This window comes from Panthera uncia (genome assembly GCF_023721935.1).
Source record: "Panthera uncia isolate 11264 chromosome B2 unlocalized genomic scaffold, Puncia_PCG_1.0 HiC_scaffold_24, whole genome shotgun sequence".
NCBI lineage: Eukaryota > Metazoa > Chordata > Mammalia > Carnivora > Felidae > Panthera > Panthera uncia.
Genome location: NW_026057580.1, coordinates 2,917,168 through 2,943,317, shown reverse-complemented (window position 1 = coordinate 2,943,317; position 26,150 = coordinate 2,917,168). Strand labels below are relative to the sequence as shown.

Here is a 26,150-nt window from a genome sequence, read left to right as displayed (position 1 = left end):
AAAATAAAGCCGTGTTCTCCAGAATTTACCTTGGGTTCACTACAACAAGTTATGACACATTTATCTTTTTTCTGATAAGGTTCTAGAACTTCATTCTAAGGAATGCCTTAGATTTGGCATATCTTGAGTTCCACAAGACCTTAGGAAAAATCTCGTATGGTATCTTTATAGAAAAGAGGGCTAGATAAGATATGGGTTCATGGATTCCGAGCTGGTTGAAGGACTGTCCTCTAAGAGTGTTGATGACTAGTTCTTTGGCATTCCCAGCTGATGTAGGTCTGTTTACATATTTGTTGTGATCAACATTTTTAGCAGTGGTATGGGTAAAGACCATGAGGATATTCTGATCATTCTGTTGATGACCAAATTGAGGAGAAACAGCTTAATGTCAAGACCCAAAACTATCTTGACCTCTTGTAGGTATGTACTCCAAAGCACTGAAAGCAGGGACATAAACAGATATTTGTACACTCATGTTCACAGCGGCATTGTTCATAATAACCCAAAGGGGTAAGCAACCCACATGTCCATTGACAGGTAAATAAATCAAATGTGGTCTATACATACAGAGGAATGATATTCAGCCTTAAAAAGAAAGCGAATTCTGACACATGCTATAGCATGTATGTACCTTGAAGCCATTATTCTAAGTGAAATAAGCCAGTCACAAAAGGACAAATTCTGCATGATTCTACTACTGTGGTTCTACTCATACTGCTACTTAGAGTAGTCACATTCATAGAGACAGAAAGTAAAGTGGTGGTCGCCAGGGTCTTGGGGGAGAGGGAAATGAGAAGTTCATGGGGTACAAACTTTCTGTTTTGCAAGATGAAAAATGTATGGAGATGGATGGTGGAGATGGTTGCACAACAATGTGAATGAATGCATTTAATACCACTGAATTGTACACATAAAAATGGTTAAAATGATACACTTTGTGTTATGTATATTTTGTAAACAAATCCTGCCCCCAGACCTGTAATAGCAATAGGAAAAAAGGCAGACTCCTTTTTATATTAAAAAAAAAAAAGATATACAAATACTGGATGAGAACATGGCTAGACAGCAGTGTGGTGGGTAAGCTCTCCTGAACCCATCCGTGTTATCTGAAAGCGTGTTGAGGGACCAGTAGTGGTCAAGGGTGGTTTTAACCCTTTTGGGAACCCTACGTGCAGCTAGTTGGGCTTAATCTATCTGGAAGCTATATGGCATCAATGACTAGGGCCAGTGTTTCTCCTCAAGCTGGGGCGCCTATGAACTAGGCTTTCCCAGTGGCAGGGTAAAGACTTAACCCTTTCTGTTACAAACACCGCTCCACTGTTGGTTGTTTATAAGTTTGGGTTTCTGGCCAAAGTGGTGTCTTCTATTCTTGGTTGGTATGGAAAACAGATATGGCCAGATTTCCTTCAGTATCGGCTGAACATCATTCTGATGATCAGCCCCGTTTCCTTACTCCCTGAGTCCCCCAGGTTACCTCTCCTTCTGGATAGATGGATGAATCCATGCCCTGTTGATATTTCACATTTATTAAAACATGACTGGGTACAACAGACTGGGCAGAAAACCCCACAAGTCTCTTAAGCCTTCTATCCCCTACTCCCCAGGAGCCATGCCATATAATTAGCTTTCTTTCTCCCTTGCCAGCCTTCTTGAACCTTTCCCTCCCCACTGGATGAAACCTTTAAACCAGGAATCTGAACACCTTAAAATGAATCTAGTGAGTGAGTGAGCTCTGCTAAAAATGGCTCTGCCAAAGGACAGGGAATAGGATACCCATCTGCACAATCACATAGAGGGCAGAATTCGTGATCTGTGACTACAGCCCTCCTCTGTTCTCTGGGGGCACGGAAGGAGAATCTGAAAGTGTTTGTGGCAGAAAACACTGGAGACCATGATGGGGAGGAAATGCCTCCAGGTGGAAGGAGCTGGAGGGAACAGAAAGAAGCTCTGAGAGAAGGGAGGAAGGCTTGGTTATTGGGTTGAGGGCTTCTAACAGTTGGGCAAAGAAGTTGTGGTGGCACAGCGATCACTGTCCCTGCCTACCTGGCTGCTGTTACCTGACCACTTTGTGGTGTCTGTTCTCCTACCCAGATCACGATGAGGACCTAGGGCATCTGCCTGCTGACTATACCCCTGGCCTGTAGTGACCATGGCCCCCCCGCAAGAGGAGTCGCCATGGCCTGGGCTTCCTGTGCTGCTTTGGGGGCAGCGGCCTCCCTGAGATCAACCTCCGGGATAACCACCCTCTGCAGTACATGGAGTTCTCAAGTCCTATCCCGAACCCAGAGGAGCTTAACGTCCGCTTTGCAGAGCTGGTGGTCAGTGAGGGGACAGGGAAGGGAGGGTGTTTACAATGGAGAGGGGTACTCTGGAGTGGACAGAGGGTGGGGGCCCATGTGCTGGGATCTCTAACTATGAAACTCTGCTTGGGGTTGGGGCGGGCCCCCTAGGACACCTCAGCTAGGGAGAAACGAGTCACTGCCTAGTGTGGATACCGTGAACTATGTCCCTGGAAGAATGGACCTACCTCGTATCTCCAAGGGATTCTAGACCTCATGGTACAGCAGTTAGGCTACCATGAAAGGAGCAGGTCCAGGGTTTTGTGAAATAAGGCAGTGAGGAGCTTCAAAGAATACCAGAACACTTGACACCTTTCTCTCTTTTGCTCTCTGAAACTTCCCTGAGATCCTTTCAACTCAGATACAGGAACAAGGGACAGAGTGGGATAAAGCAGGGGATCACTCTCAAAGCAGGGGATGGTTGACTAGAAATATGAAGTTAGTGATGCCTATCTTGCACCCGGTTCAGACCTGGTTCGGGGCTAGGTGATTCTAACCCATGTCTGGCCTATGGCAGGTGGAGGCTCTGTCTTTCACACTAGTGGTAGCTCTTTCTGACTCTGTGGTACCCATCCAGACTAGAGCAGCAGTGCACCTTTGGGTGAACCACTCACGAAGTGGGTTTGCAAAAATTTATATTCTGACCTCAAAGAGACAGAACAGGAAAAGAAGCATGATTCCTCTTCTTGGAGGTCCAGTGGTGAGATAAAGCCAAAGAGATGCCAAGATCAGGGATGCAGGAGAGGAGCCATGTCCAAGACTCAGGCCTGAACCCTGTCAGAGAGCAATAAACACATGCTCATCTACCATTAGCTCTTGGTCATTCATTCTTGTGGTTGGCCAGTAGTCAAGCCAGTAGAGAAACAATGCTATGTTATTTGAAGTGGGATTTCATAATTGGATTTGATAATAGGTGTATCTGATTAAGGCAATCTAGGTCTTCAAATAACTGGACCACTATAAGATAAAAATATGCAGGTTACACGAAAAAATTATCCTCCCTCCTCATCAGATCAGAGTCAAGGAAACTCATTGTTGTCCTGATGTATGGCTTTCCTCAGGATGGAGCATAGATGGGAAAGAACAAAGTGTTTACTAGAATAGAATGACATTTGGAATCCGATCAGTGTTAGTACTACTAAGATCTGTTTTTGCTTTTGTTTTTGTTTTTGTAACTCAGAATACTGCTGACACCAAATGTGTGGGTTTTCCACACCAGGCAATTCCCTAACTTATTGTGGACATATCAACTGGTGTCTACAACTTAACTCCATGCTGACGCTAACTACCCAGAGTTAACACAGACCTCACAGATGAAGGGCTCAGATCCACCAGACAGCCCCCCACCCAGACACCAGTTACAGTGAATAGATCCCCATGTTACCCACACTTCTGAGGGACTTGGCTATAAGTTGGAAGTTCCCATGATGCTCTCCTCAGGTTCTATAATTTGCTAGAAGGGCTCACAGAATGCAGGGAAACACTTCACTTACTACTACCAGTTGATTATAAAGGATATTATGAAGAATACAGATGAATAGCCAGATGGAGGGGGTATATCAGGTAAGGCCCAGAAGGGTAAGGAGGGTAAGGCTCCCGTCTGGAGCACAGGTGCATCTGTCCTTGTAGAGTTTGAGTGCATTATCCCTCCAGCATGCAAATGTGGTCACCAGCCCAGAGGCCCTCTGAGCCTCATCATTTAGAAGCTTTAATGGTGGTTTCGTCATGTAGGTCTGATAGGTTTTTAACTTTGCCTTCAGTCTTCCTTCTCTCTCCAGAGTTTGAGAAGTGGGGCCGAAAATTATAGGTTTCTAATCAAGGCTTGATCTTTCTGGTGACCATCCCCTTGAAGGTCTTTAGGGTCCCATCAAGAGTTGCTCCACTAGAAAAACAGAGGTCCCTGCCACCCAGGAAATTCCAAGGGATTTAGGAGTTCTGTGTTAGGAACAAAAGATGCTCATATCAGTTGTATCACTCATAAAATTCCAAGGGGATTTGGGAACTTTATGCTATGAACTGGAACAAAGATAAATATATTTCTTACATTATCACAGCAGGGGCATTTTCCTGAACAGAGCACATGAATTTTGAAAGAAGGACGGGATGAGAGATGTTCATTTCTTTGGCCTTTTATTCAGCAAGTATTTATTGAGCATCTTTAGTGGGCAGGACTCCTTACAAAGTACTTTGACAAAAGCAAGGATGAGTCATCCAAGTCTTGTCTGCAAGGAGGCTAGCATCAGCAACAAACTGAGCAAACTAGCGTTGAACCAGTTTTGAGTGCTGAGCTAGCATTGAGACTAGCATTGAGCAAACAAATGAAAAATGTTCCTTGAGACCCTGCTGTGTGCTGGGCCCTATGAAGGCCCCAAGGATTTAGTGACGAACCAGCAGGTACAGTCCCTGCCTCCAAAAAAAATGGGGAAGACTGATCTTGAATAGTAATGGCAAGTGTGGTGAGTGTTTAGAAGGGGAATGTTCATGGGCCCACGGCAATGTCTAGTAGGGAGTTTAATTCTCAACAGGGGGTCACGATGGTCCCCTGAAGCAATGACAGTTACACTGAGATCTGAAAGCAGAGTGATGGCTAGAGAAGTGAATGGGGGTTGCAGAGCAATGACAGAGGGTCATCCCCAACAGAAGAAGCAGCATATGTGAGAATCTCCAGTCAGAAAGGAGCTTGGTCCTTATATATAACAAGATTCTGAATAACAGGATTTCAGATTCAATCCTAAAGGTGTTAGAAAGCCACTGAGGCAGGATGGCCTTCTAAAAGACCAGAGTACTCTGTTGAGGAAAGGTTATATGGGCAGACCATTAGGAGGGCATTGATGCAATTCAAGCTAGGGAGAATGGTGGTTTAGACTAAAGTGTCATCAGTGAGGATAAAGAGCTATTTCGGAGGAAATATAATAGCACTTGTTGGGCTTGGGGAGTGAGTAGGAATCAGGGAACACCCAAGTTTCTGACATGAGGAACTGGGTGGATGTTGGGGCCCTGTAAAGGACAGGAGATGCCAGAGGAAACTCAAGTTTAGGGGACTGGGATGATGAACTCTGTGCATCAATTTTCCACATCTGTAAAATGGGTTGGTGTAAGTTAATGAGTAAACATTAAGCACTTAGAACAGTGCGTGACATGTAGTGACACTACATAAATGCATGAGGTGCTTGAGGGACATCAAAATAGGCACAGGAGGCAGTTGGGTCCCAGGGGCTGGAGCTCAGGAGACTAGTGGACTGTTTAAGAGAGTTTAGGGTAGTGACAGTCCTTGGGAATGACTGAGAAGTCATCACCTGGGGAAGCATATGGGAAGGAGACCCCAGGATCCAGGATGGTACCCTGAGGGAATTCAACGTTTGATGGCAGGAGAGAAGACAAGTCATCAAGGGAGCCCAAGACGAACATAGAGCAAAGCAGGAGGGATTGCCAGAGAGTGTGGCTGTCATTGCAGAAACCAGGGGAGATTCCATAAGGAACGAATGGTCTGCAGTCAGTCATAGGCTATCTGGGCTGAGCCAGATCGCCAAGAAATATCCATTGATTTAATGACAGAGACCACTGGCGAAAGAAGACAGGTGTATAAATAACTAGAATCCAAGGCTGAATGTAACTGTTCTGAAGTTCAGGAAGGGAGAGGTGGTCTTACCTGGGAATGGCCATGAAAGGATCGCTGGAAGAGGCTGACCATGAGCCTGGGTGGATTAGACCAGGTCCATGGGGTGGGTGGTCACTGTGTCAACAAAAGAAGAAATGCAGTTTACACTGGGACGTGTAAGGTGCACATATCTTTCTTTTTTCTTTGATTTCTGATTCTGACCATGGAAAGGAGATTCACCAGAAACTTTAAGCAGGACTCTGGGAATCTTGACGGATGTTACTGGGATATGTCGAGAATAATTCTAGGGAAGAACCTTTGTTTAGCATTAGATCTGCCAGAGTCTTTAGTTCCAAAGGCAGGTGAACTGATGGACATTGTCTCAAATTATCTTTGCATGTGCTGCCCAAGATGGCAGCCACTGGTCACTTGGGGCTGCTACGTACTTGAGATGTGGCTGGTCTGAACTGAGAGGATCTAGAATAATGAAATACACACCAGATTTTGATAACTTAGATACTTTATGTTCTTTTTTTTTTTCAAACTCACTGATCATTTTCTATTAATTACATGTTGAAAGGATTATATTTTAGATATTTTGGATTAAATGAATTATAATTAAAATTTAACTTCACCTTTTACTTCTTTATCTTTACTGTGACTAGAAAATTTAAAAAATACATGTGGCTCACATTATAACTCTATTGCACAGTTCTGATCTATAGAAAGGAAACTCTTCAATTGTCTCCCTTGAATAAAAGTATAGGGAAAAGAGATTTTTGATATTTTAGACTCTCATACCTTCTTAGATATTACTTTCACTATTTATCATTTTTGAAAGTATAAAGATTATTAATAGTGTGCTTTATTGTCTTAATGCAAGAATTGCTTTTGATTAAAAAAAAAACCTCATAGTAATTGAGTTGAAAAGCACACTATGTTCTCCATGGACCATTAACTGTTTCTTTGATGAGCTTTGGCATAGCTCATGAATCACAGGAGAAAAATCTTCAATAAGAGAGCTTTTTAGAGGCCCTCTAGCACAACCAAATCTACGGTGTCCCTCTGAAGTACCTATAGAATTGGATGGCATCACCCAAATTTGATGACATCAGAAACTACCCAATTCTATTTCTCAGAAAGTGTGGGCTAGCCTGGAAGAGCTCCCAGCCTTATGTGGGCGGAGGGGCTGCCTCTGATAGGCACATGTCCACAGGAAGCAGATCAGTGCCTCCCTGGCCATGGCAAAGTCTTACTGCCAGGAGAATTGGTCAGCTTCTTGTCGTCACCAGCTCTCCTCAGCCTGTGCTGGGACCATGCTGAAGTTTGGAGAGCCAGAGAATTTCTGGGGGAGAAACTCAAAGGCCTGAGAGACTTGCAGGGTGGGGGCAAAACCCAGACATGTAGACTGACTGCTTTCTTTGTCAGGCTTTGACTTATGATGTTGACAAGTTTAAGAAGGACAAGAGAAGGAAGACCAGAGACCTGGGGCAAGAGGGTTAGGAGCAAGCAGAGCAAGGCAGAAAGGAGATGGGCAGGGAGCAGGGGGCCTGGAGGAGGAGGACATATTTGTAGAGACAAGTGGGAGTGGACAGGAAGTAAGGGAAGCGTGGATAGAAGCAGCCCAGCCTTGGTTGGGTGCAAGGGAATGGGAATGGGGTAGGGCTACAATTCTAGCAGAAGAATTGCCCTATCATACTTTTGCTGTTCTCTGGAGGAAGGTAGTAGGCTGAGGGATAGGTTTGGGGGGAATTGCAATTTCCTGTAGCACTGAATATTCTAATGTCAGCCATCTCAGACCTCTCTCTTGTCTTTTCAGGATGAATTGGATCTCACAGACAAAAACCGGGAGGCTGTGTTTGCACTGCCTCCGGAGAAGAAATGGCAGATCTACTGCAGCAAGAAGAAGGTGCCGTGGCTGACCCCTTCCGCTGCCACCTCAGGGTCCCCAGCACGGGGCAGCTCTTGCCCCCATGCTTTGCTCGCTCATTCAACAGATATTATACCCCGGCACCATTCTAGGTGTTGGAGGAACAACCATGAATAAATCAGGATAAAAAATTCCCTGCTCTCATGGAGCTTACACTCAGGGAAATGGGATTCTGTTTTTCAAAAACCCTTGATGCAGGTGCCTACTGGGTTCCAGGAGTGGGGCTGGGTCAAGGAGATGACAGTCTCAGAGATGACAATATCACTCCCTTCCCACACCCGCTTGGAGGGCGTGCTGCCTTGTGCCATACCCGAGGGACACTTTGTTGTAAGGACTGAGTTGGAGGTGAGGGTGGCCTCTTCTGGATCTTTGCCCCCCCACCCTGTCCCAGGCTCAGCCTCACAGGGTCACACATCAGTCCCCATTCTCCCCACCCTCTCCTTGCTCTCTTCTCCTTCACTAAAAGATGCCATTGGTCTCCTGAGTAAGGAGTGCCAGGCTCCAGTCTGGCTTCTTTAGCTCTTATCTCCTCCCCTCTGCTTCCCAGCAGTGGTGCTTTTTTCTCTCTTGGTCTTCCTCCATTTCTCTCTCTTGCTCATCTCTTTCTCTCTCTATCCCTCTTGCTCCCTTTCTATTTTAGTCTTTTTCTTTCATTCTGTTTTTCTTGGCCCATCTTCTTCGTCTCCCCTCCACCCTCCCATTTTTCAGACTTGCAGTTGTTCCTTTGATGTCAGAGTATAGGAATTTGGGAGTTAGGACCCAGTTATTCCTGTGCCTGAAGCACAGACCTGCTCCCTCCTGGGAGAAGAGAGGCAGGTGTAGGGCAGTTCTGAGCCATTGCCCCTTCATGTTCCCTAAGCCCATTTGTTCATGGCTCTTATCCTCTTTCCCAGGTTATTTGTCCCATCTGAGGCTCCATGACCTTATAAAATTGGAGGAATTAGAATGCTACACCATTCTGGAATTGAAAGGAGCTCAGAAACAATTCAGTCTAGTCCTTTCTTCTGCATATGAAGAAAGGACAGCCTAGGGAGGCTGCGTATGAAGAAGGGACAGCCTAGGGAGGCAGTGGACTTGCCCAAAGGTCCCAGCCAGTTATGGACAGTGGTTGCACCATTGCTAAAATCCAGACTGGCTGGAGTCCAAGAGCCTGTGGCAAGATGTAGAGGCTGTGCACACAGCAGTCTGGTATACTTGATGCACATTTATTAGGCACCTGGACTAAATACCATACGCTGTGTCCAGGAATCTCATTGTGAGAAAGAAGGTCTTAAAAAAAGCTCAAGTCATGGGAGGGAAGGAGGGATGGAGGAGAAAATTAACTTCGGGAGTAGCTAATCATGTCTGGTGCTTCTCCACTCTCCAAATTGATTTACTGTGAAGTTCCTGTCAGTTGATCTCTTACACGCCTAAAATAAAAAAAAAAAAAAATTACCGAAATGTAAGGACCTCTTGTTCTACCTTCCAAACCAAATTACAAGTAATCTTCCCCCACACTTTCACACACCCCTGAAGTGACACTTCCTCTCTCTGTAAGACCCTCCCCACCTGCCCTAGGTTTAGTAATCTTTAATAACTCTGTCCTTTTAGAGTCCCCTTGATGAGCCTTCTGTGTTAGATGTCCCCAACCTGGGTTTCCACGACCCACTATAGACAGTTCTACCATAGAGCATTTATCACTCTGCCTCTGGCACTAGACCAACGTATGGAGGGCAGGGATTGACATTTTGCTCAGTACTTTAAGGGCTCAGTACAGTGATTGGCATGTAGTAGGTGTTCATTTAATGCATATGGAAGGGTTACATGATGAGCTGGCAAAGGCAAGAAAGTATGTTTTTATGGTACATTTGTTTTTGTTTCTGTGATCCCCTCCCCAAGGTCAGAAGATAGAATTTGGGGGCTTCAGGCATGAAGAGTTAACACATAGCCATGTGAAGTCACAAAGACCAAATCAAGGCAGCTTTCTCACTGGTCTGTAACTTGGATTTTAGGAGAGAAAATTGTAAAGCCCGAGTAGATGTAGCTGAGGATGCAGGGTAAAGTCCAGGTCAGCTGGCAGACAGGTGGTATATCAGAGAGGTTTTGGAGGAGGAGGTAAGTTTTGGTGCAGATTTGAAAGTAGGAAATTAGCAGAAGGCAGGTGAGGGGGAACGTCCAAATGGGGTGGGGATAGGAAGGAGCAGGGTGTGTGTAATGCCCAGAAGCAGATTCTTTGGCTAGAGGAGAGGGCTAGATTTTCAATGAGCATTAATATTTATTTAGCTTTCATTGTTCTTGCCCATCCTTGGGGAGGAGTTGAGGCTTTCCCTTGGAACCTGAGGGCTGGGCCAAAGGCCTCTGCCCTGGGTTCTGCCTCACAGCTACACTGACCCTTCCTGAGTCTCTCCCAAACCCAGGGCCTTGGAAACCTCTTTCCTTCTTTTCCTAAACTTGCTATTTACTTAGCACCTACCATGTGCCAGGCACTGCACCAAATGCTTTGTATCTGTGCTTCTCCAATGATCTCAGAGAAAGACCAAGTTTTTAAATTTCCAAACTGTCACAAACCAATACTTTTGTAAAATATAGTAAGAATGATCTTATTAGAACAGTAAAATTTGAAAACCCAGATGTACAAGCTATAAGCACAGATTTTTATTCGGTTCAACAGACATAAAATTATATTTTATTAAAAAGACATAGGGGCACATGGGTGGCTCAGTTGGTTAAGCGTCTGACTTTGGCTCAGGTCATGATCTCATGGTTCATGAGTTTGAGCCCCACGTTGGGCTCTGTGCTGACAGCTCAGAACCTGGAGCCTGCTTTGGATTCTGTGTCTCCCTCTTTCTCTGCCCCTCCCCTGCTCATGCTCTGTCTCTCAAAAATAAATAAATGTTAAAAAAATAAAAAGATCAAATTTAAAAAGAGAACCAATATAAGAAAAAAAGAATGTATTTTTAATTATGTGTATGTATATAATACATATGTAATACATATGTAATATATGTATGTAATACACACACACACACACACACACACACACACACATAGTGTTCATTGAAAGTATATACACCTATGTGGTTTGTGGTTTATGCCCATGTCTTTGGCTGGTCAGTCCATTCAGTGTTCATTATCTACACTCTACCAAGGAAGAAATGGAAGCCTGGAGAGATTTTGTAACTTCCTCAAACTTCTCCGCATCTAGGTGGCACTGAAAAATGAATCTGCTGACAGGGAATGAAACTCAGGAACTCAGGCCATGGGCCTGTCTTGCCAGTTGGTCAGACAGTCTTTCTTCTTGTTCCAGGAACAGGAGGACCCCAACAAGCTGGCGACCAGCTGGCCGGACTATTACATCGACCGCATCAACTCCATGGCTGCGGTGAGCAATGGCTCCTCCCTTGCCCTGGACCCCCCCCCCCCCCCCGCCCCGGAAAAGCTATGGTGGAGAGTGATCTTCCCAGTTTTGTCCCTGCACTTCACACCCCACTCAGTGAGGATCAGCAGCTTTCCAGTTATTCCCGAGATTTTATCATAATCCCTCCCTCTCTTGTGTGACTCTAGAGTCCCCCAACCATTTAAACACCCATTGACCAGGGTGCCAGGATGGCTCAGTCGGTTAAGTGTATGACTCTTGGTTTCAGCTCAGGTCATGATCTCATGGTTTGTGAGATCGAGCCCCACATCAGGCTCTGTGCTGACAGCACAGAGCCTGCTTGGGATTCTCTCTCTCTCCCCCTCCCTGCTCTGTCTCTCTCTCTCTCTTTCTTTCAAAATAAATAAACATTAAAACAAAAACATCTATTAACCATTTGTATTTCACACAGTCTTGGGAAACAAGCTGAGCCAATAATTCTCCCTATTTCACAGATGAGGAAAGTGACGTCTAGGACTGGAGCTTGGCTCTTCTCAGAATTTGGTGTTCTTAGTGAACGAACCATTCCTGGAGGCCCTGCCCTTCCTGAGGCGAGGGTGGCTCCTGTGTCACACCTGGGTGTGGGGGGGTGGGGTGGTTCAGGGAGCTGGGGCTCAGGCAGCCCAGCAGGACCTCTGCCCCCTTCCACCTACCTCAGATGCAGAGTCTGTACGCTTTTGATGAGGAGGAGACAGAGATGAGGAACCAAGTTGTGGAAGACCTGAAGACGGCTCTCCGGACACAGCCCATGAGGTGACCCATTGTGTTTCCTCTTCCTGCTTCCTTTGGTGGTTCCCTTCCCTTGGTGGTTCCCCTCAATTTCCTGAAGCTTCACTCAATGCTCTGCTCCCAACTCAGTCCCCTTACAGGCTCCACCCCTGGGCATCGCCTAGAGTTCCTCCCACTCAGCTGTACTTGCAACCTCCCACTCTTCCTCCCTCTGAGGAGCTGGGAAGCTGCCAGAGGACGGGCATGCGGGGAGCCAGGGCAAAGAGCATGTGAATGTGGCATAAAACTTAGGTCCTGAAGAGCTATCTGAGCAGAAACTTAGGGCAGGTGCTTTTTTGTCTTGGAAAAACAGAATGGGACATAGGGTGGTGGCCTTATGGACAAGGTGTAGAAGAAAGAGCTCTGCGAATGAGTGCCCCAGCCTAGGGGGAGACGTGGTGTCTGTGGCAAGAACCTGCCATGTAGAGGAGGTGTGATACAGTCTTGGAAAAGGGAATGATTTCTCAAATGCTAAGAAGAAGGACCCTTCCCCTTTCCAGGACCACACTGTGTAAAGGTCCAAAGTGGGCAAAGAGCCATAGATTCTCTTTGTGCCTGGGAGCTGGCTTGCACCTGCTTGTGGGAGCTGACTGTTAAATTTTCAGCAGTTTTGCAAGCTGTTTGTTAAACGTAACTATAGTTAGAATATAACATATAAACTTAAAACTAAATAAATAATATCAAAAACAAAAGTAATTAAGTATTTGAAACTTATTACTCTCTAATTACCCAGTGATCTTACTACAGTTTAGTTTTATGTATGCTCTTTACTGTCATATATACTCTTGAATTTACACCCATTGTATAAGCATGGTGGAAATATTGTTGACCCTGAACAAGGCAGGTGTTAGGGGCGCTGATTCCCACACAGTCAAAAATCCACATATAACTTTTGACTCTCACCAAACTCAACTACTAACAGTCTACCATTGACCAGCAGCCTTACCAATAACACAAACAGTTGATCAACACATATTTATAAGTTATATGTATTATATACAGTATTCTTATAATAAGGTAAGCTAGAGAGAAGAAAATGTTAAGAATATCTTAAGGAAAATACATTTATAGTATTGTACTGTGTTTGTTGAAAAAAATTCCCATAGAAGTGGACCTATACTGTTCAAACCCATGTTATTCAAGGGTCAACGGTACAATAAACATCTCTTGGAAGGCAGGCATCTCTTTCCAACTTCCCAACTCCACATTCAAAGATGTCACATTGATATCTTTGAAATCAGCTATGCTAGCAGTATTTATACCATGGAAATTGGAAGACACTACAATCGGGCCTTTTCTTCCTTCTTCAGAGAGCCAGTTGTTAAATGTTTACCAGTGGGTCTGCCTGAGTGAATGAGTGAGTGAGTGAGTGAGTGAGTGAGTGAGTGAGTGGTCTGGGCTGAGCTTCCTACTTCCGGAGCCTGAAACTAAAGCCTCAGGAGAATGGGAGTGCCTTAATCTTTCTGGCTGCTCAGGTGTGGGTGGGAGGCTGGTATGGGAAGGGGACGCAGGAAGGATGAGGACATCGGGAAGGAGAGGGGTTGAGAGAAGGCTTCCAGGTTTGTCTTCCACTTCGATTTATTTTTCTTTCCTTTAATAAAATTCTGATTAAGTTACAGTCATGGTGGAAATTCTGTGGTATACAGAAAACATATAATAGAAACAAATATACCCATTTTAACAACTTATTTTGAGAGTATATTCTATTTTGTAGGCATATCTATATAATAATATGGAAGTACAACAAATACACTTGGGATCAAACATATTAATTAGATAAAACGTCTCCCTCAGTTCCATTTATGACCTTTCCTTAGATCATTATTCTTCCACTAAATCAAGTGTTCAAAGCCTCTTGTGTATGTGTGCGTGTACACACGTGTGCCACGAATGGCTCTGGCACTGGATGAAACCTAATGACTGCTTATCAGAATGACGTGTTTAAATAATAAAGTAGATAAAAATAGATAAGATTAAAAATAAGCCAATTAAATGGAAACACAGTCAACCAAATATTAAACATTTGTGAGATAGCAATATATGTGCTGCTTTATGCCTTAAAGAGCAAGAACTAGCAGCTACCATAATTTCGAAGGGCTGATACTTATAACAATTATAATTTGATATGAAAATAGCTGATTTCTTTGAGTGACAAAGTCACAGATTCTGATAATAACCACAGTGTATTGCCTACATTCATCAGCAAAGGAAATGGTACATTTCACATAGAGGTTACCAAATATAAAAGTCTAACTTTTTTTTTTCTCCATCCAAGTTCATAGACCCCTGCATGTTAGCCATAGACCCCTTAGGAGAACACAGACTCCAGGTTAAGAACCCCTGAACTAAATGGTTTTTAATGCTTTCTGTTACCATTCAAGATAACTTCGCTATTTTCTTAAGGATCTCTTGAAGAGCACCTTTCTTAGCCTCGGTCCTGTGACTCAGTGACTCTGATGCATCCCCCACCCGCCCCCATCTGGAAGTCCTCTTTGTCTTCTGACTGTATTTGTGTTAATTCCCATCCTCACTGGAGATGAATTTTCAGGTTTAACAGCCATGATAATTACAGTGATAATTACTACGGTCATTCCCTTCACGTATACCCCATCGTAGCTATGCAACTGTCAGTTAATGACCTGCAAATTCATGGTATTTAAGGTGCAAATAAGGCATGAGTCTGCTGTGAGGGTGATAGGATTTCAGTGCTTTAGGAAAACTCTATAAATGAGCCAAGTGGCTACTGTAGGTACGACACAGTGGTCGCAGGTAACAGGGTAACTATTGGCAAATGTTACAGAATAATATGCAAATTCAGGATATCGGTTGTGCTGATGGCTCTGGCCTGGACAGGTTTGTGACACGCTTCATTGAACTGGAGGGTTTGACTTGTCTGCTGAATTTCCTCCGGAGCATGGATCACGCTACTTGTGAAAGTCGCATCCACACCTCCCTCATCGGTTGCATCAAGGCTCTGATGAACAACTCCCAGGGGCGGGCACATGTGCTGGCGCAGCCGGAGGCCATCAGCACCATTGCACAGAGCCTGCGCACAGAGAACAGCAAGACCAAGGTGGCCGTGCTGGAGATCCTGGGTGCTGTGTGCTTGGTGCCCGGAGGCCACAAGAAGGTGCTTCAGGCCATGCTACACTACCAGGTGTATGCAGCTGAGCGGACACGCTTTCAGGTGAGGGCCCTAGTGGGGGCTTCCTTAGAAAGACTTAAGGGCCCTTAAGAGATACAGGTTTGGCTGAGAAAATGGATTCCTCACTGGACCGTGGGTTCTTTGAGGCTGGACTATGGGTCTGTGGCTCTACATCTCTGAGCCCCGTGCCTGGCTAATCATAGGGGCTCATCAAAGTTGAACCGAATGCAGTTGCGGGGGCTAAGATTTTAGGTCCTCTGCCTGGGCCAGTGCTTACTGTGGGCACCCCAGGAAGAGTGCTAGAAGCTCATGCCGTGCTTTTTTCTTCTCCCTGGCCTGCCCCAGAAAAGTAATGAGATAGTAAGTATAAAGTGTCTTATGTAGACTCAGTATCAACAGATCTGAAATGTCAGATCTGTAGTACAAACTCCATGGTTTATCTACCAGTATAGGCTATTTGTTTATTCTGTCATCAAACATTTTTAAGCACCTACTCTGTGCAGAAAGTGGGCCCTGACCTTTTGCAGAAGATGCCGAAGAGGTAAAAGGCAGTGTCCGTGCTGTCAAGAAGCTGGGCAGGAAGATTTATGAACCATAAACAGCTAGAGCTGTAAACAGCTGTAAAGTGCCAAGGCAGCACTTCGGCACTGCCCCCACAAAATAAACTAAGCCACGGAGGTGAGTAGAGAGGAGGCAAGGCAGAACTGAGACAGAGGTGTGGAGAGGCAAAGGATGGTTCTTGGAAAAGCTGAGCTTTTGGGAAGGTCCAAGGTAAGCTGGATAGATGGGGTAGAGAGAGTGTAGGGGGTATGCTAGGCAGCTAGAATGGCGGGGGCGCACATGCAGAGGCAGGACTTGTAAGATCCTGAGCCTGCCTTTCCTCTTCGGTCCTGCCTTTCCATCCAGACACTGTTGAATGAGCTAGACCGAAGTTTGGGCCGGTACCGGGATGAAGTGAATCTGAAAACAGCCATCATGTCCTTCATCAACGCTGTCCTCAATGCTGGAGCTGGAGAGGTGAGGCATCTCTTGCCCTTACTGTTTGTGGACTTTCTGGATCCTGGGGTAGTATGTGCAAGTGCCTCCTGGAGAAGTGGCAGAGAAAAGGGGCCAAGACCGCTGGTTGGTGTGGTTTCTACTATCAGCATCGTCTTCAGATTATCTTTATCAACTCTTGCCTCCTTCACTTGGGGCTGAGAAAGAATAGCTTGTCATGTACCTTACTGTCATGAAGCGTTCTTGGGGAGATTCTTACATGGGTAACATGTATTATGTGTAGTCTGGACAAACCTCAAGCTTGGCTGGCTGATGCTGGCTTCTCATTTATGGAAGGAGGGCAAGTGTTGGTTCTTTCTAGAGCTTTCTAAAGACCTACTTCTGGACTCATTTCCGAGTTGGCTTGTCATGCCCTCTGGCACCTTCTTTTAGGGGGTATGGCTCCTGGTTTTCCTTCCTTTGGGGTCAGAATGGGGTTCTCAGGCCATAAAAACAGCAACAGTTGAAGAAGACCTTGAAAAGCAGGTGAACTCCCCAAATGCTAAGGGGATCAGATACCCTGATCAAAGTCAGTTTGTTGAAGGACAAAAAGGGGCAACTTAATGATCTCTACTTTTCCCTCTTTTTTGCTAGCATGCTTTTCTTGCATCCAGTCCTGATGAGCTGAGTTAGGTGAGGTGGGTTGGGGGAATAATCTGTCCCTAAGATGCTGATATCACCTTGGTCAATACTAGCTGTTATGACTAACATTTGTTCTGATTAGTTGGTGACCATACTTCATTAGGTAATTTTTAATGAATATCACCCCTGTAGGTAAGTAGTATCATTCCCATTTTAAAGATGAGGAAACTAAGGCTCTCCCAAAGTCACAAAACTAGTGAGTGTCAGAGCAGGGATTTAAACCAAGATTTATCTGATGTCAAAGTTTATATTCTACATCACTCTACAGTGATGCTCTTTGATGCCAAAGGCTGAGAAAATTGGTAAGACTTACAGAAGTGGATCAGGAAACCTAATGGGAGTAAATAACAAGGTCAAAGGTGTCTCCTCCCGCCGTTTCTTGAAACTCTGGGACTAGAAGTAGTTCCAGATGGGTTGTTGCAGGTGGTGTGGGATGATGACTGGAGTAGTGATGAGGGGGCCACTGGGGACTCTTGTGGAAGAGCCACAAGCTGATGAGTCTGTTCCTCCCTTGGGGACCCCCAGGATAATCTGGAGTTCCGCCTACATCTACGGTACGAGTTCCTGATGCTGGGAATCCAGCCTGTGATTGACAAACTCCGGCAGCACGAGAATGCCATCCTGGACAAGTAAGGCTCAGCCAACTGTCCCCACTGCAGATGTATGGGAACAGTACCTCAGTTGGGGATGATCAGGACTTTCAAGGAGGCTGCCCTTCCCACTGGAGACCACCTGCCATACCCAGTATCAATGCAGAATCAGCTCTGTGGCGGGGTTGGGGGGGGGGAGGTGGATAGCAATCCCACCTCCTTGTCCCAGATCCTGTGTCCCTGCCTCCTCTCTTTGCTGACCCTCTTTCTCAGCTCTGATGTTATAGGCAGGTGAACCCAGTAGTCCTCAACCATGGCAGTACCTCCCTCCCAGGGGGCATTTGGAAACGTGGGGGTGTTCTTTGGTTTTAAGACTGGCTGGTTGGGAGATACTAACTGGTATTGGCTGTTGGAAACCAGGAGTGCTAAACATCCTGTAGAGCACTCCTGCTTAGTAAGGAAATGCCCCAGCCCAAATAAAAGTCCAGATAAAGGTCCTTGTTGATGAAAGGGTGCAATTAAATTCCTATATGTTCCCAGTGAACTCTGTCCCCTCTGGTTCTGTCCCATTGATATAGACTATTTTGTTGTCCTGGGTCTTAAGGGAAACAGGATAGATCCTTTTGAATTGGAGTTAGGGAGTGGTTGGGGTAGAAAATGAGAGAGTTTGGCTTTGAGAGCTGTCATGGGGACAGTATTAGAACCCTGGTGATGGCAGGGCAGTGGTCCTTGCCTGGGGGCAATTTTACTCCCAGAGGACATTTGGCTATGCCTGGAGACATTTTTGAAGGTGAGGGCTGCTACTGGCATCTAGGGGGTAGAGATCAGAAATGCTGTTGAACGTTCTACATCTCACAAATAAGCTTCCCACAACCAAGGATAATCTAGCCACAGATGTCAATAGTGCCCAAACTGAGAAAGATTGATCCTAGGCTAATGGGACCCTGGGCTGGCCTCCCTAAGGAAGGGACATGGGATTCTATTAAAGAGGAGAGTGTTGGCCTACAGAAAGGTGGCTTCCGTCTGGTTTTTCCTTGTCCTCACTGAATGAAGCTTTCAGATTTACTTGGTTGGGGGCTCAGTGGGACTTAACCCTCAACCAGGGATGTCATGGAGGTAATATCTAGTCTCTCTATCCCTCCATCCTATCTAGGCATTTAGACTTCTTCGAGATGGTCCGGAATGAGGATGACTTGGAGCTAGCCAGGAGGTTTGACATGGTGAGGAGCCTAAAGGAATGGGGTGACTACAGGGTGGGGGTGTCCCAGATGACCCCACAAGCATCTTCTCTGGATCCTGTGCTGTGATAGGTCCAGTGTTGGCTGGCTTCCCTGGTGAGTGGCCCCCATGGCCAAGTCCTACTTCTGGAGCCCAGCAGTGTGTTGGCTCTGTGGGGCCTCACCTGGTAAGGCATCTCCCCTGCTGGGAGATTGCAACCCCCAAAGGAAAGAGAGCCAGTTCCTACGCATGATTAGTCTCAAATGCCTCTCCTGGACTTTTCTCCCTGCCTTCCAGCAACTTCCCTGAGTCACCTTTCCCCATCACTAACCAGATCATGCTTCACCAACCAAATTGACTTTTTATTTAGGCCTCAGTAATCCTGAAAATACACAGTTTGGCTGCTTAAATAATGTATTAGAAAAGCTCTACCCAAATAGAAACCTACTTCTGGTGGTGCAGCAGTCACCAGGCCCCATCCCGTTATATTGTCACAAAAGCCCTGATTCACAGATAAGCAGACTGAGATTAGCTTGCCTGCTGCCACACAGTGAGAGGGTAGATCTTGGATCTGAACCCCAGTTGTGTGCAGCTATTCTACATGGTTCTTGAGTTGTGTATGCCCATTTCTCTGAGTTTAACTAATAGTTCTCAGCCAGGAGTGACTTTGCTCCCTCCTCCCTCTGTGGACATTGGCAACGTCTGGAGACATTTTTCGTTATCGCGACTGGTGTGAGGTGGATGCCACTGGCATTTGATAGGTTTTGGCCAAGAATGTTGCAGAACAGCCTACAGGAAACAGGACAGCTCCCTACAACAAAGAATGATCCGGTTCAAGATGCCAATAGTGCTGAGGTTGAGAAATCCTGCTTCATATAATTAGGACATTTTCCTCCTCCTTTTCTCTGAGCCTCTCTCTCTCTCTCTCTCTCTCTCTCTCTCTCTCTCTCCCTCCCTCCCTCCCTCTCTCTCTCTCTCTCTCTCTCTCTCTCTCTCTCTTTAATATTTATTTTTGAGAAAGAGAGAGAGAGAGAGCATGAGTGGGCAGAGAGAGAGGGAGACATAGAATCCGAAGCAGGCTCCAGGCTCTGAGCTGTCAGCACAGAGCCTGACACAGGGCTCGAACTCATAAACCACGAGATCGTGACCTGAGCCAAAGTGGGACACTTAACCAACTGAGACACCCAGGTACCCCAGTCTCTCTATTTTTTTTGAGTTTATTTATTTTTGAGAGAGGGGAAGCGGAGGGGGGACAATCCCAAGTAGGCTCCATGCTACCAGCACAGAGTCTGACAGGGGGCTTGAACCCGTGAACCGTGAGATCATGACTTGAGCCAAAATCAAGAGTTGGACACCTGAGCCACCCAGGCACCTCTCTATGCCTCTCTTTTTAAGCCTGGGCCAGAAGCAGAAGAAGGAGCATTGACCTGGGGAATGGGGTGCAGTGGATAGAAGCAGGGTTTTCTCCCCTCTTCTGCTGCTTGCCCCCTCCCCATTCACTGTTCCCTCTACTCCCTCAGGTCCACATCGACACCAAGAGTGCTTCCCAAATGTTCGAGCTGATACACAAGAAGCTAAAGCACACGGAGGCCTATCCCTGCTTGCTGTCTGTCCTGCACCACTGCCTGCAGATGCCCTGTGAGTAGCCCACACTTGCCACTTCCTCAGCCGGCCTGAGCCTTGGCTGGGGACAGGTTGAGACAGGGTGTCAGGACCTCCTTGGCTTGGTGAGTCTGCCTGGGTCTCCCTCCGCACATGCCCCTGGGAGCCTTGGCCACAGGACTCAGGCCCTTTCTCTTGCCTCCCTCTTTGAGGTCAGGACATCCTCTGTCACCCAGGGGAGATGCTGGGGTCTTGGCCCTGAGCAATGCTAACGTCCTGGTCTAGCAAGCAGTAGCTTGGTCATTGCAAAATCAAATAGCTCTGGCTGTTAGCTAATGGAAGGTGAGAGGTCAGTCCTTTTGGGGAGCTCCAAAAAAGAAGTTTTGTGGTTGGGGGAGTAACACAGATATACACTGAGCATGCCTGTTTTCAGGGTCTTATCAGCTCCTGCATCTAGGCGTGGTGAGCTCCACTTTACCACACTTGTCCCTGCTTCTCTTTACAAATATCAAATGTCAGCATCTAAGCTTAGCAGATGCTAAGCTCTTAAGATCCAGGGGTGCACAGTGACTTCATAAATCACACACAATCACTAATAGCCACCCCAGCATGAAATTTGAAATGAGCTATAACTGTACCGTTTGGTATTGAAGCTCTTCACAAAATTGGATATTTGGAAGGCTAGCATGGCCAAACTTCATGATCTAGGCTGACTCTTCAGTGCTGATGATGCTGGCATTGGTATTCATGGTGATGGTGGCAATACCTACAGCTTACTATGTGCCACCTCTGGGCCACGTGTGATGCGAGGTTCTCTGGCACAGTGTGCCAGAAATGATTTAAGCCTCAAAATGATTTAAGGAGTGTACATTATTATATCCGATCCACGGTGTATGAACTTGAGGCTGGGTGAGTCTGTGCATATGACAGAATTTTTGTTTCTTTGGGGTCATGGCTTTAGATGAAACATGTTCTACTTCTCTGAGCCAGTGACCTGGCTTTACCCTGCTTTCCTGGGTGAAAGGCCAATATAAAACTTTACCACTTTGCAATTCCTGAGGCAGTGAAGTGATGGAAAGGAAAATGACCACAGTGGCCTAGACCAGGGAGCTATCCATTGTCCAAAGCTCAGTCGAGAGATCTTTGTGGAAGACATAGGAAGTCCCTGAGAAACCCAACTTCTCCTCACGAGTTTTTGTGTGTGGTGTTCCATGGGCAATACAGAGGGTCTCTTTTGCCTCCAAATGGGGCTTTGCAGACATGACCTTCTACCTCGTAAGCTTGTGGTTTGACTTTGAGGTCAGGATCATGCTGGTTGATCTCCCTTGGTGGTCAGTTGAGACAAAGTACTTGGGCTCAAGAACTGAGGAAGAGAGGCTTGTGGCTAGCGCATGAAAAGAAAGGCCATGTCCCACCAGATCATGATGACAGGGGATGGGAGTGGCGCCCTGTGAGATCAGGCACCACGTGCAAGCCCTTGCCTTCATAGTTCAGGGTCACCTTCACCAAGAAATCTGCCTGGATTCCATTAGCACTGTTCCAACCCACTCTGTCTCTCAGTGCATGCCTGTAATTAGTTTCCATTCATCTTTCACTGTAGAACAACAGCACAGATAATCCTAAAACCTTTTCTTTTTTTAAATTTCCCTGGAGACTTCATTATTTAGCAGGTAATATTTTGGAGCAGATTTACTTTCTGAAAGGTGCTTTTTTTAGATAATGTAAAAGGCAATTTGCATTCCCAAGGCATAGGCTACTCAGGGTACCTACAGGGAAGGAAGGCAGCCAGGTAGCACTTCAGGGAGTAGAAAAATATGTCTAGAGCATTGACACTTTTATAGTCAGTTGCAGATCATCAAGAAATGACCAGATTTGTGAGTCTCCATCATCAGCATCAGCAGCATCACTGCCTCCCCCATCAGACTGGGAGCTTGCCAAGGGAGGGAGAGGGCATGCCTCACCAGCCCGGGCCCAGGCAGTGACTCTGGGGCCTGGCCTCAGGGGAGCTCCCAGGCTCAGTAAAGATATGATGCCTATTCTTCCTCAGACAAGCGGAATGGTGGCTACTTCCAGCAGTGGCAGCTCCTGGACCGCATCCTTCAGCAGATTGTCCTCCAGGATGAGAGGGGTGTGGACCCTGACCTGGCTCCCTTGGAGAACTTCAACGTCAAGAACATCGTCAACATGTGAGCAGTGACCAGCTCCTACCTGTCTTCCTCCTCCTTCCCCATCTCTCTCCTGCTTGGAGTCTCACCAGTGAAACCTCTACTCCCTCTCTCAAACCACATACCTCCAAATGCCCCTTAAGCAGCATTGTCCAACAGAACTCTCTGAGATAATGGAAATGTTCTATATCTGCACTGTCCAAACATGGCCACTGAGCACTTGCCATGTGGATAGTGTGGCTGAGGAACTGAATTAATATTTTTATTTTGGTTTAATTAAATTTGGATAGCCATATGACATGGTTAGACTATCACATTGAACAGCACAGATTTATAAGGGGTGTGCTCGACTTTTAATGATCCATTGCATGGAGTGGATAGAGGAAGAATTTAAACATATAAACTATGGGGCGCCTGGGTGGCTCAGTCAGTTAAGCGTCCAGCTTCGGCTCAGGTCATGATCTCTTGGCTTGTGGGTTTGAATCCCACGTTGGGCTCTGTGCTGACAGCGTGGAGCTTGGAGCCTGCCTCAGATTCTGTGTCTCCTTCTCTGCCTTCCCATCCCCCACTTGTACTCTGTGTCTGTCTCTGTCTTTCAAAAATTAATAAACATTAAAAATTTTTAATAAACAACCATATTAACTATGGTCTGTGGGCTAACTCCAATCCTCCTGCTTCCTTCAGTATGGCCCATGAGCTAAGAATGGTTTTTACATTTTAAAAGAGTTTTTAAAAACAAACAAGAATATGTGACAGAGACTGTACCTGGTATACAAAACCTAAAATATTTATTCTGATCCTTTAGAGAAAGTTTGCTGACCACTAAGAGCATGGCAATTTAACTAAGGCTATTGGACAAGGATGTCAGAGCCTAAGGTCATCTGGCTTATCTTTGACACTGTGTATAGATAAATACAGAGAACCAAGTTTAAAGTCACATCAATTAATAACAGATGTGATGTTAACACAGTTTTTTAATTTTAAACTTTTACTTTCTTTTTTCAAGTGTTTATTTTAATTTCCAGTTAACCTGCAGTGTAATATTCGTTTCAGGTGTGCAATGTAGTGATTCAACACTTCCATACATCACCTGGTGCTTCTCATGACAGGTGAGACAGGTGAGGAGTGACAGGTGCACTCCTTAATCCCCATCACCTGTTTCACACATGCGCCCACCCACCTCCCCTCTGGTAACCATCAGTTTGTACTCTATAGTTAAGAGTCTCTCTTAACTCTCTGTTTTACCTTTTGCTCATTTGCTTTGTTTTAAAAATTGCATATATGAGTGAAATCATCTGGTATTTGTCTTTCTCTGACTTATTTCCTTAGCATGATACTGTCTAGCTCCATCCATGTCATTGCAAATGGGAAGATTTCATTCATTTTATGGCTAAGTTGTACAATGGAATGTGTGTGTGCATACATATACATATATATCTCACATCTTTATCCGTTCATCAGTCGATGGACCTGGGCTGCTTCTATATCTTGGCTACTGTAGATAATGCTGCTGTAAATGAAAGTCTGAGCCAGTTGCCCTTTAAAGAGATAAACCGGCTCTCAAGGATTCATTATGTCACATTCCAAGGCCAGGTGGAAAATGATTTTTGAACTATTCGTGCTACTGTTTTCTTTTGTACAAGTAGTTGGATATTGATGTGGTTAATCCTACCTGGTATGCTGGACAAATGCAACTAGCAAAGTAATCAAAATGTAGCTTTATTCTTATTTTTGTTTTTGTTTTCTATTAATTCTTTATACTATTTAGTGGGGGAAGCTTTTTCTCTGCCAGAGGGTGAAAATGCCTCAGCGCCAATAAAGTTTTTGCTGCTTCTTGGGCAGTGGAAGGCCAAAGATCATTTTAAGCCACCAATATAGTCTCCAATCTGCACCTAGAAGAACTGGTCCCAGATGTGAAGAACCATGTGAATTCTAGATTTGATTTAGCCTTTAGCCTCAAACCTCTCTCTTCCCCAGGCTGGGGCTGGAAGGTGCAGTGGAAAGGATATGTGTGATGATTGGCTTTCTTTCTCTGTTTCTCTTCTAATAACCCTTTCCACACACCACTTTTCTGTTAGCTAACTAGTTTCTAACCCCTATAAGGCAGTGTGGGGGCAGGAAGCAGGAAGGCACAAGGTCTTTCTTGATCAGGTAACTAAGTGAACAGGCTTTCTATTCTCTGGCCTTAGAACATGGGTAAAGACATGAATTATTTCTGGATCTTCTACTTCTTTGCTGCATGCCTCTCACTATAAAACCCTGGTCACTGGCCATTTAAGGTTTTTTGTTTTTTTCTTTCTGCCCCCTGGGGCTGGTTGGTACCATCCCTTCAGTCACCTCCTGATTCACTGGCAATCCAGTGCACAATGGCACAGTGTTGAAGTATCCAATTTTCTGCTATATGGACATCTTGGACAGGACTTAAAATGACATCAGCCCAGTTTCCCCATGACGCTCACATTTGGTCCTTGAGGAACCCTCATGCAATCTCTGTACCAAAAAACTCTAGGAGTGCTGGCTGGTCCCAGCACAGCACCACTCTCCTGGTTAACGTTTCCTCATTCTTTGGACCTGCCTGTCACCAAGTCATACCCAAGTCTACCATGCCTCCCTCCCAACGTCAGGGAATGTGAGCCCAAACTCTCTGAGTGGGTCCAAAAAAGCCACTGGATGGTGGTGAAGGAGGTAGCACCCCCAAGAAAGACAGCAATGGCTTTCTCCAAAGACATCTCTTCACAAATTATGTCCCTTTTCATACTCTGCCCCCTCTAAGATCTTGATCTGGTGGAGAAAGGCAAGATTCATGATTTTCATATTTTCAGAGTTACAAAAAAAATGATTATTGGTATCTCACTTTGGAATTTTACCTCTACTACACTTTGGTGTCCAGGTAATAGCTTTAACCCCCGTTACAAGAATTTGACATGAGTGAGGAGCATCTGTGATTTCGATACATCCCTCTTCACCCTCAGCATATACATCCTGTGTTGCTGGGATGGGCAATTTCTCTTGTTCTTACACATTGGCCTTTGGAAGTCTGGAGCATGGTAAGGCCAACATTTTTATCTATCTCAGTGCAAAAAAATTATTTTTACAAAGAGATACAAGTCATTAGAAAACTAAAGGAAGCCTGAGATTTAGTCCCAGTTCTACCATTAGTCAAGCTATTGTCTTCATATCTGGTCTCAAGAGCTTCAACTGTATCATGAAGTGGTTGAATCATAAGTTATCTAAGGGGCCTTTCAGCTTTCACAATCCATGGAGAGACACATGAGAACTGGGAAAGCTGGGGACCTGGAGAAACCTGGAGATTCAAATTCCTAGCTTCCTTGATGTGGCTGGACAGACTGGAGATCAGGGAAACAGTGTGGGGAATAGGAAGATGGTATGTCTTCTGGGAACTTGTGAGCCAACAGTCAACAGACCCTTCCCTGTACTCCCCACCAGGCTCATCAATGAGAATGAAGTGAAACAGTGGCGAGATCAGGCAGAAAAGTTCCGGAAAGGTAAGGGGCTCTGCCTAAAGCCACTGCACGCTCCACTGAAACTCTTCCCTGCCCAGCCCAGGAGCTGTTAGAGGCAGACACACACATATGCATATTCTCTCTTCCATTTCCTCTCTGGTTCCACCCCCATCCCAGAACACATGGAGCTGGTGAGCAGACTGGAGAGAAAGGAGAGAGAATGTGAGACAAAGACATTGGAGAAGGAAGAGATGATGCGG

The 26,150-nt window shown here is 45.6% G+C and overlaps 1 protein-coding gene across 1 annotated transcript in view; it reads left to right on the top strand.

Annotated features, from left to right (window-relative positions):
* Positions 1–2,159: 2,159 nt before the first annotated feature.
* The window catches only part of DAAM2 (dishevelled associated activator of morphogenesis 2), a gene marked incomplete at its 5' end in the record, with an annotated part of 53,855 nt that continues 29,864 nt past the window's right edge, over positions 2,160–26,150 (top strand). Inside the window, 12 exons of the mRNA XM_049653193.1 lie at positions 2,160–2,318; positions 7,757–7,846; positions 11,154–11,228; positions 11,920–12,014; positions 14,883–15,216; positions 16,081–16,191; positions 17,377–17,480; positions 18,595–18,661; positions 20,180–20,297; positions 22,309–22,447; positions 25,874–25,932; positions 26,068–26,146. Coding sequence (XP_049509150.1) covers positions 2,160–2,318; positions 7,757–7,846; positions 11,154–11,228; positions 11,920–12,014; positions 14,883–15,216; positions 16,081–16,191; positions 17,377–17,480; positions 18,595–18,661; positions 20,180–20,297; positions 22,309–22,447; positions 25,874–25,932; positions 26,068–26,146 — 1,430 coding nt within the window. The remainder of the gene's footprint in view (positions 2,319–7,756; positions 7,847–11,153; positions 11,229–11,919; positions 12,015–14,882; positions 15,217–16,080; positions 16,192–17,376; positions 17,481–18,594; positions 18,662–20,179; positions 20,298–22,308; positions 22,448–25,873; positions 25,933–26,067; positions 26,147–26,150) is intronic.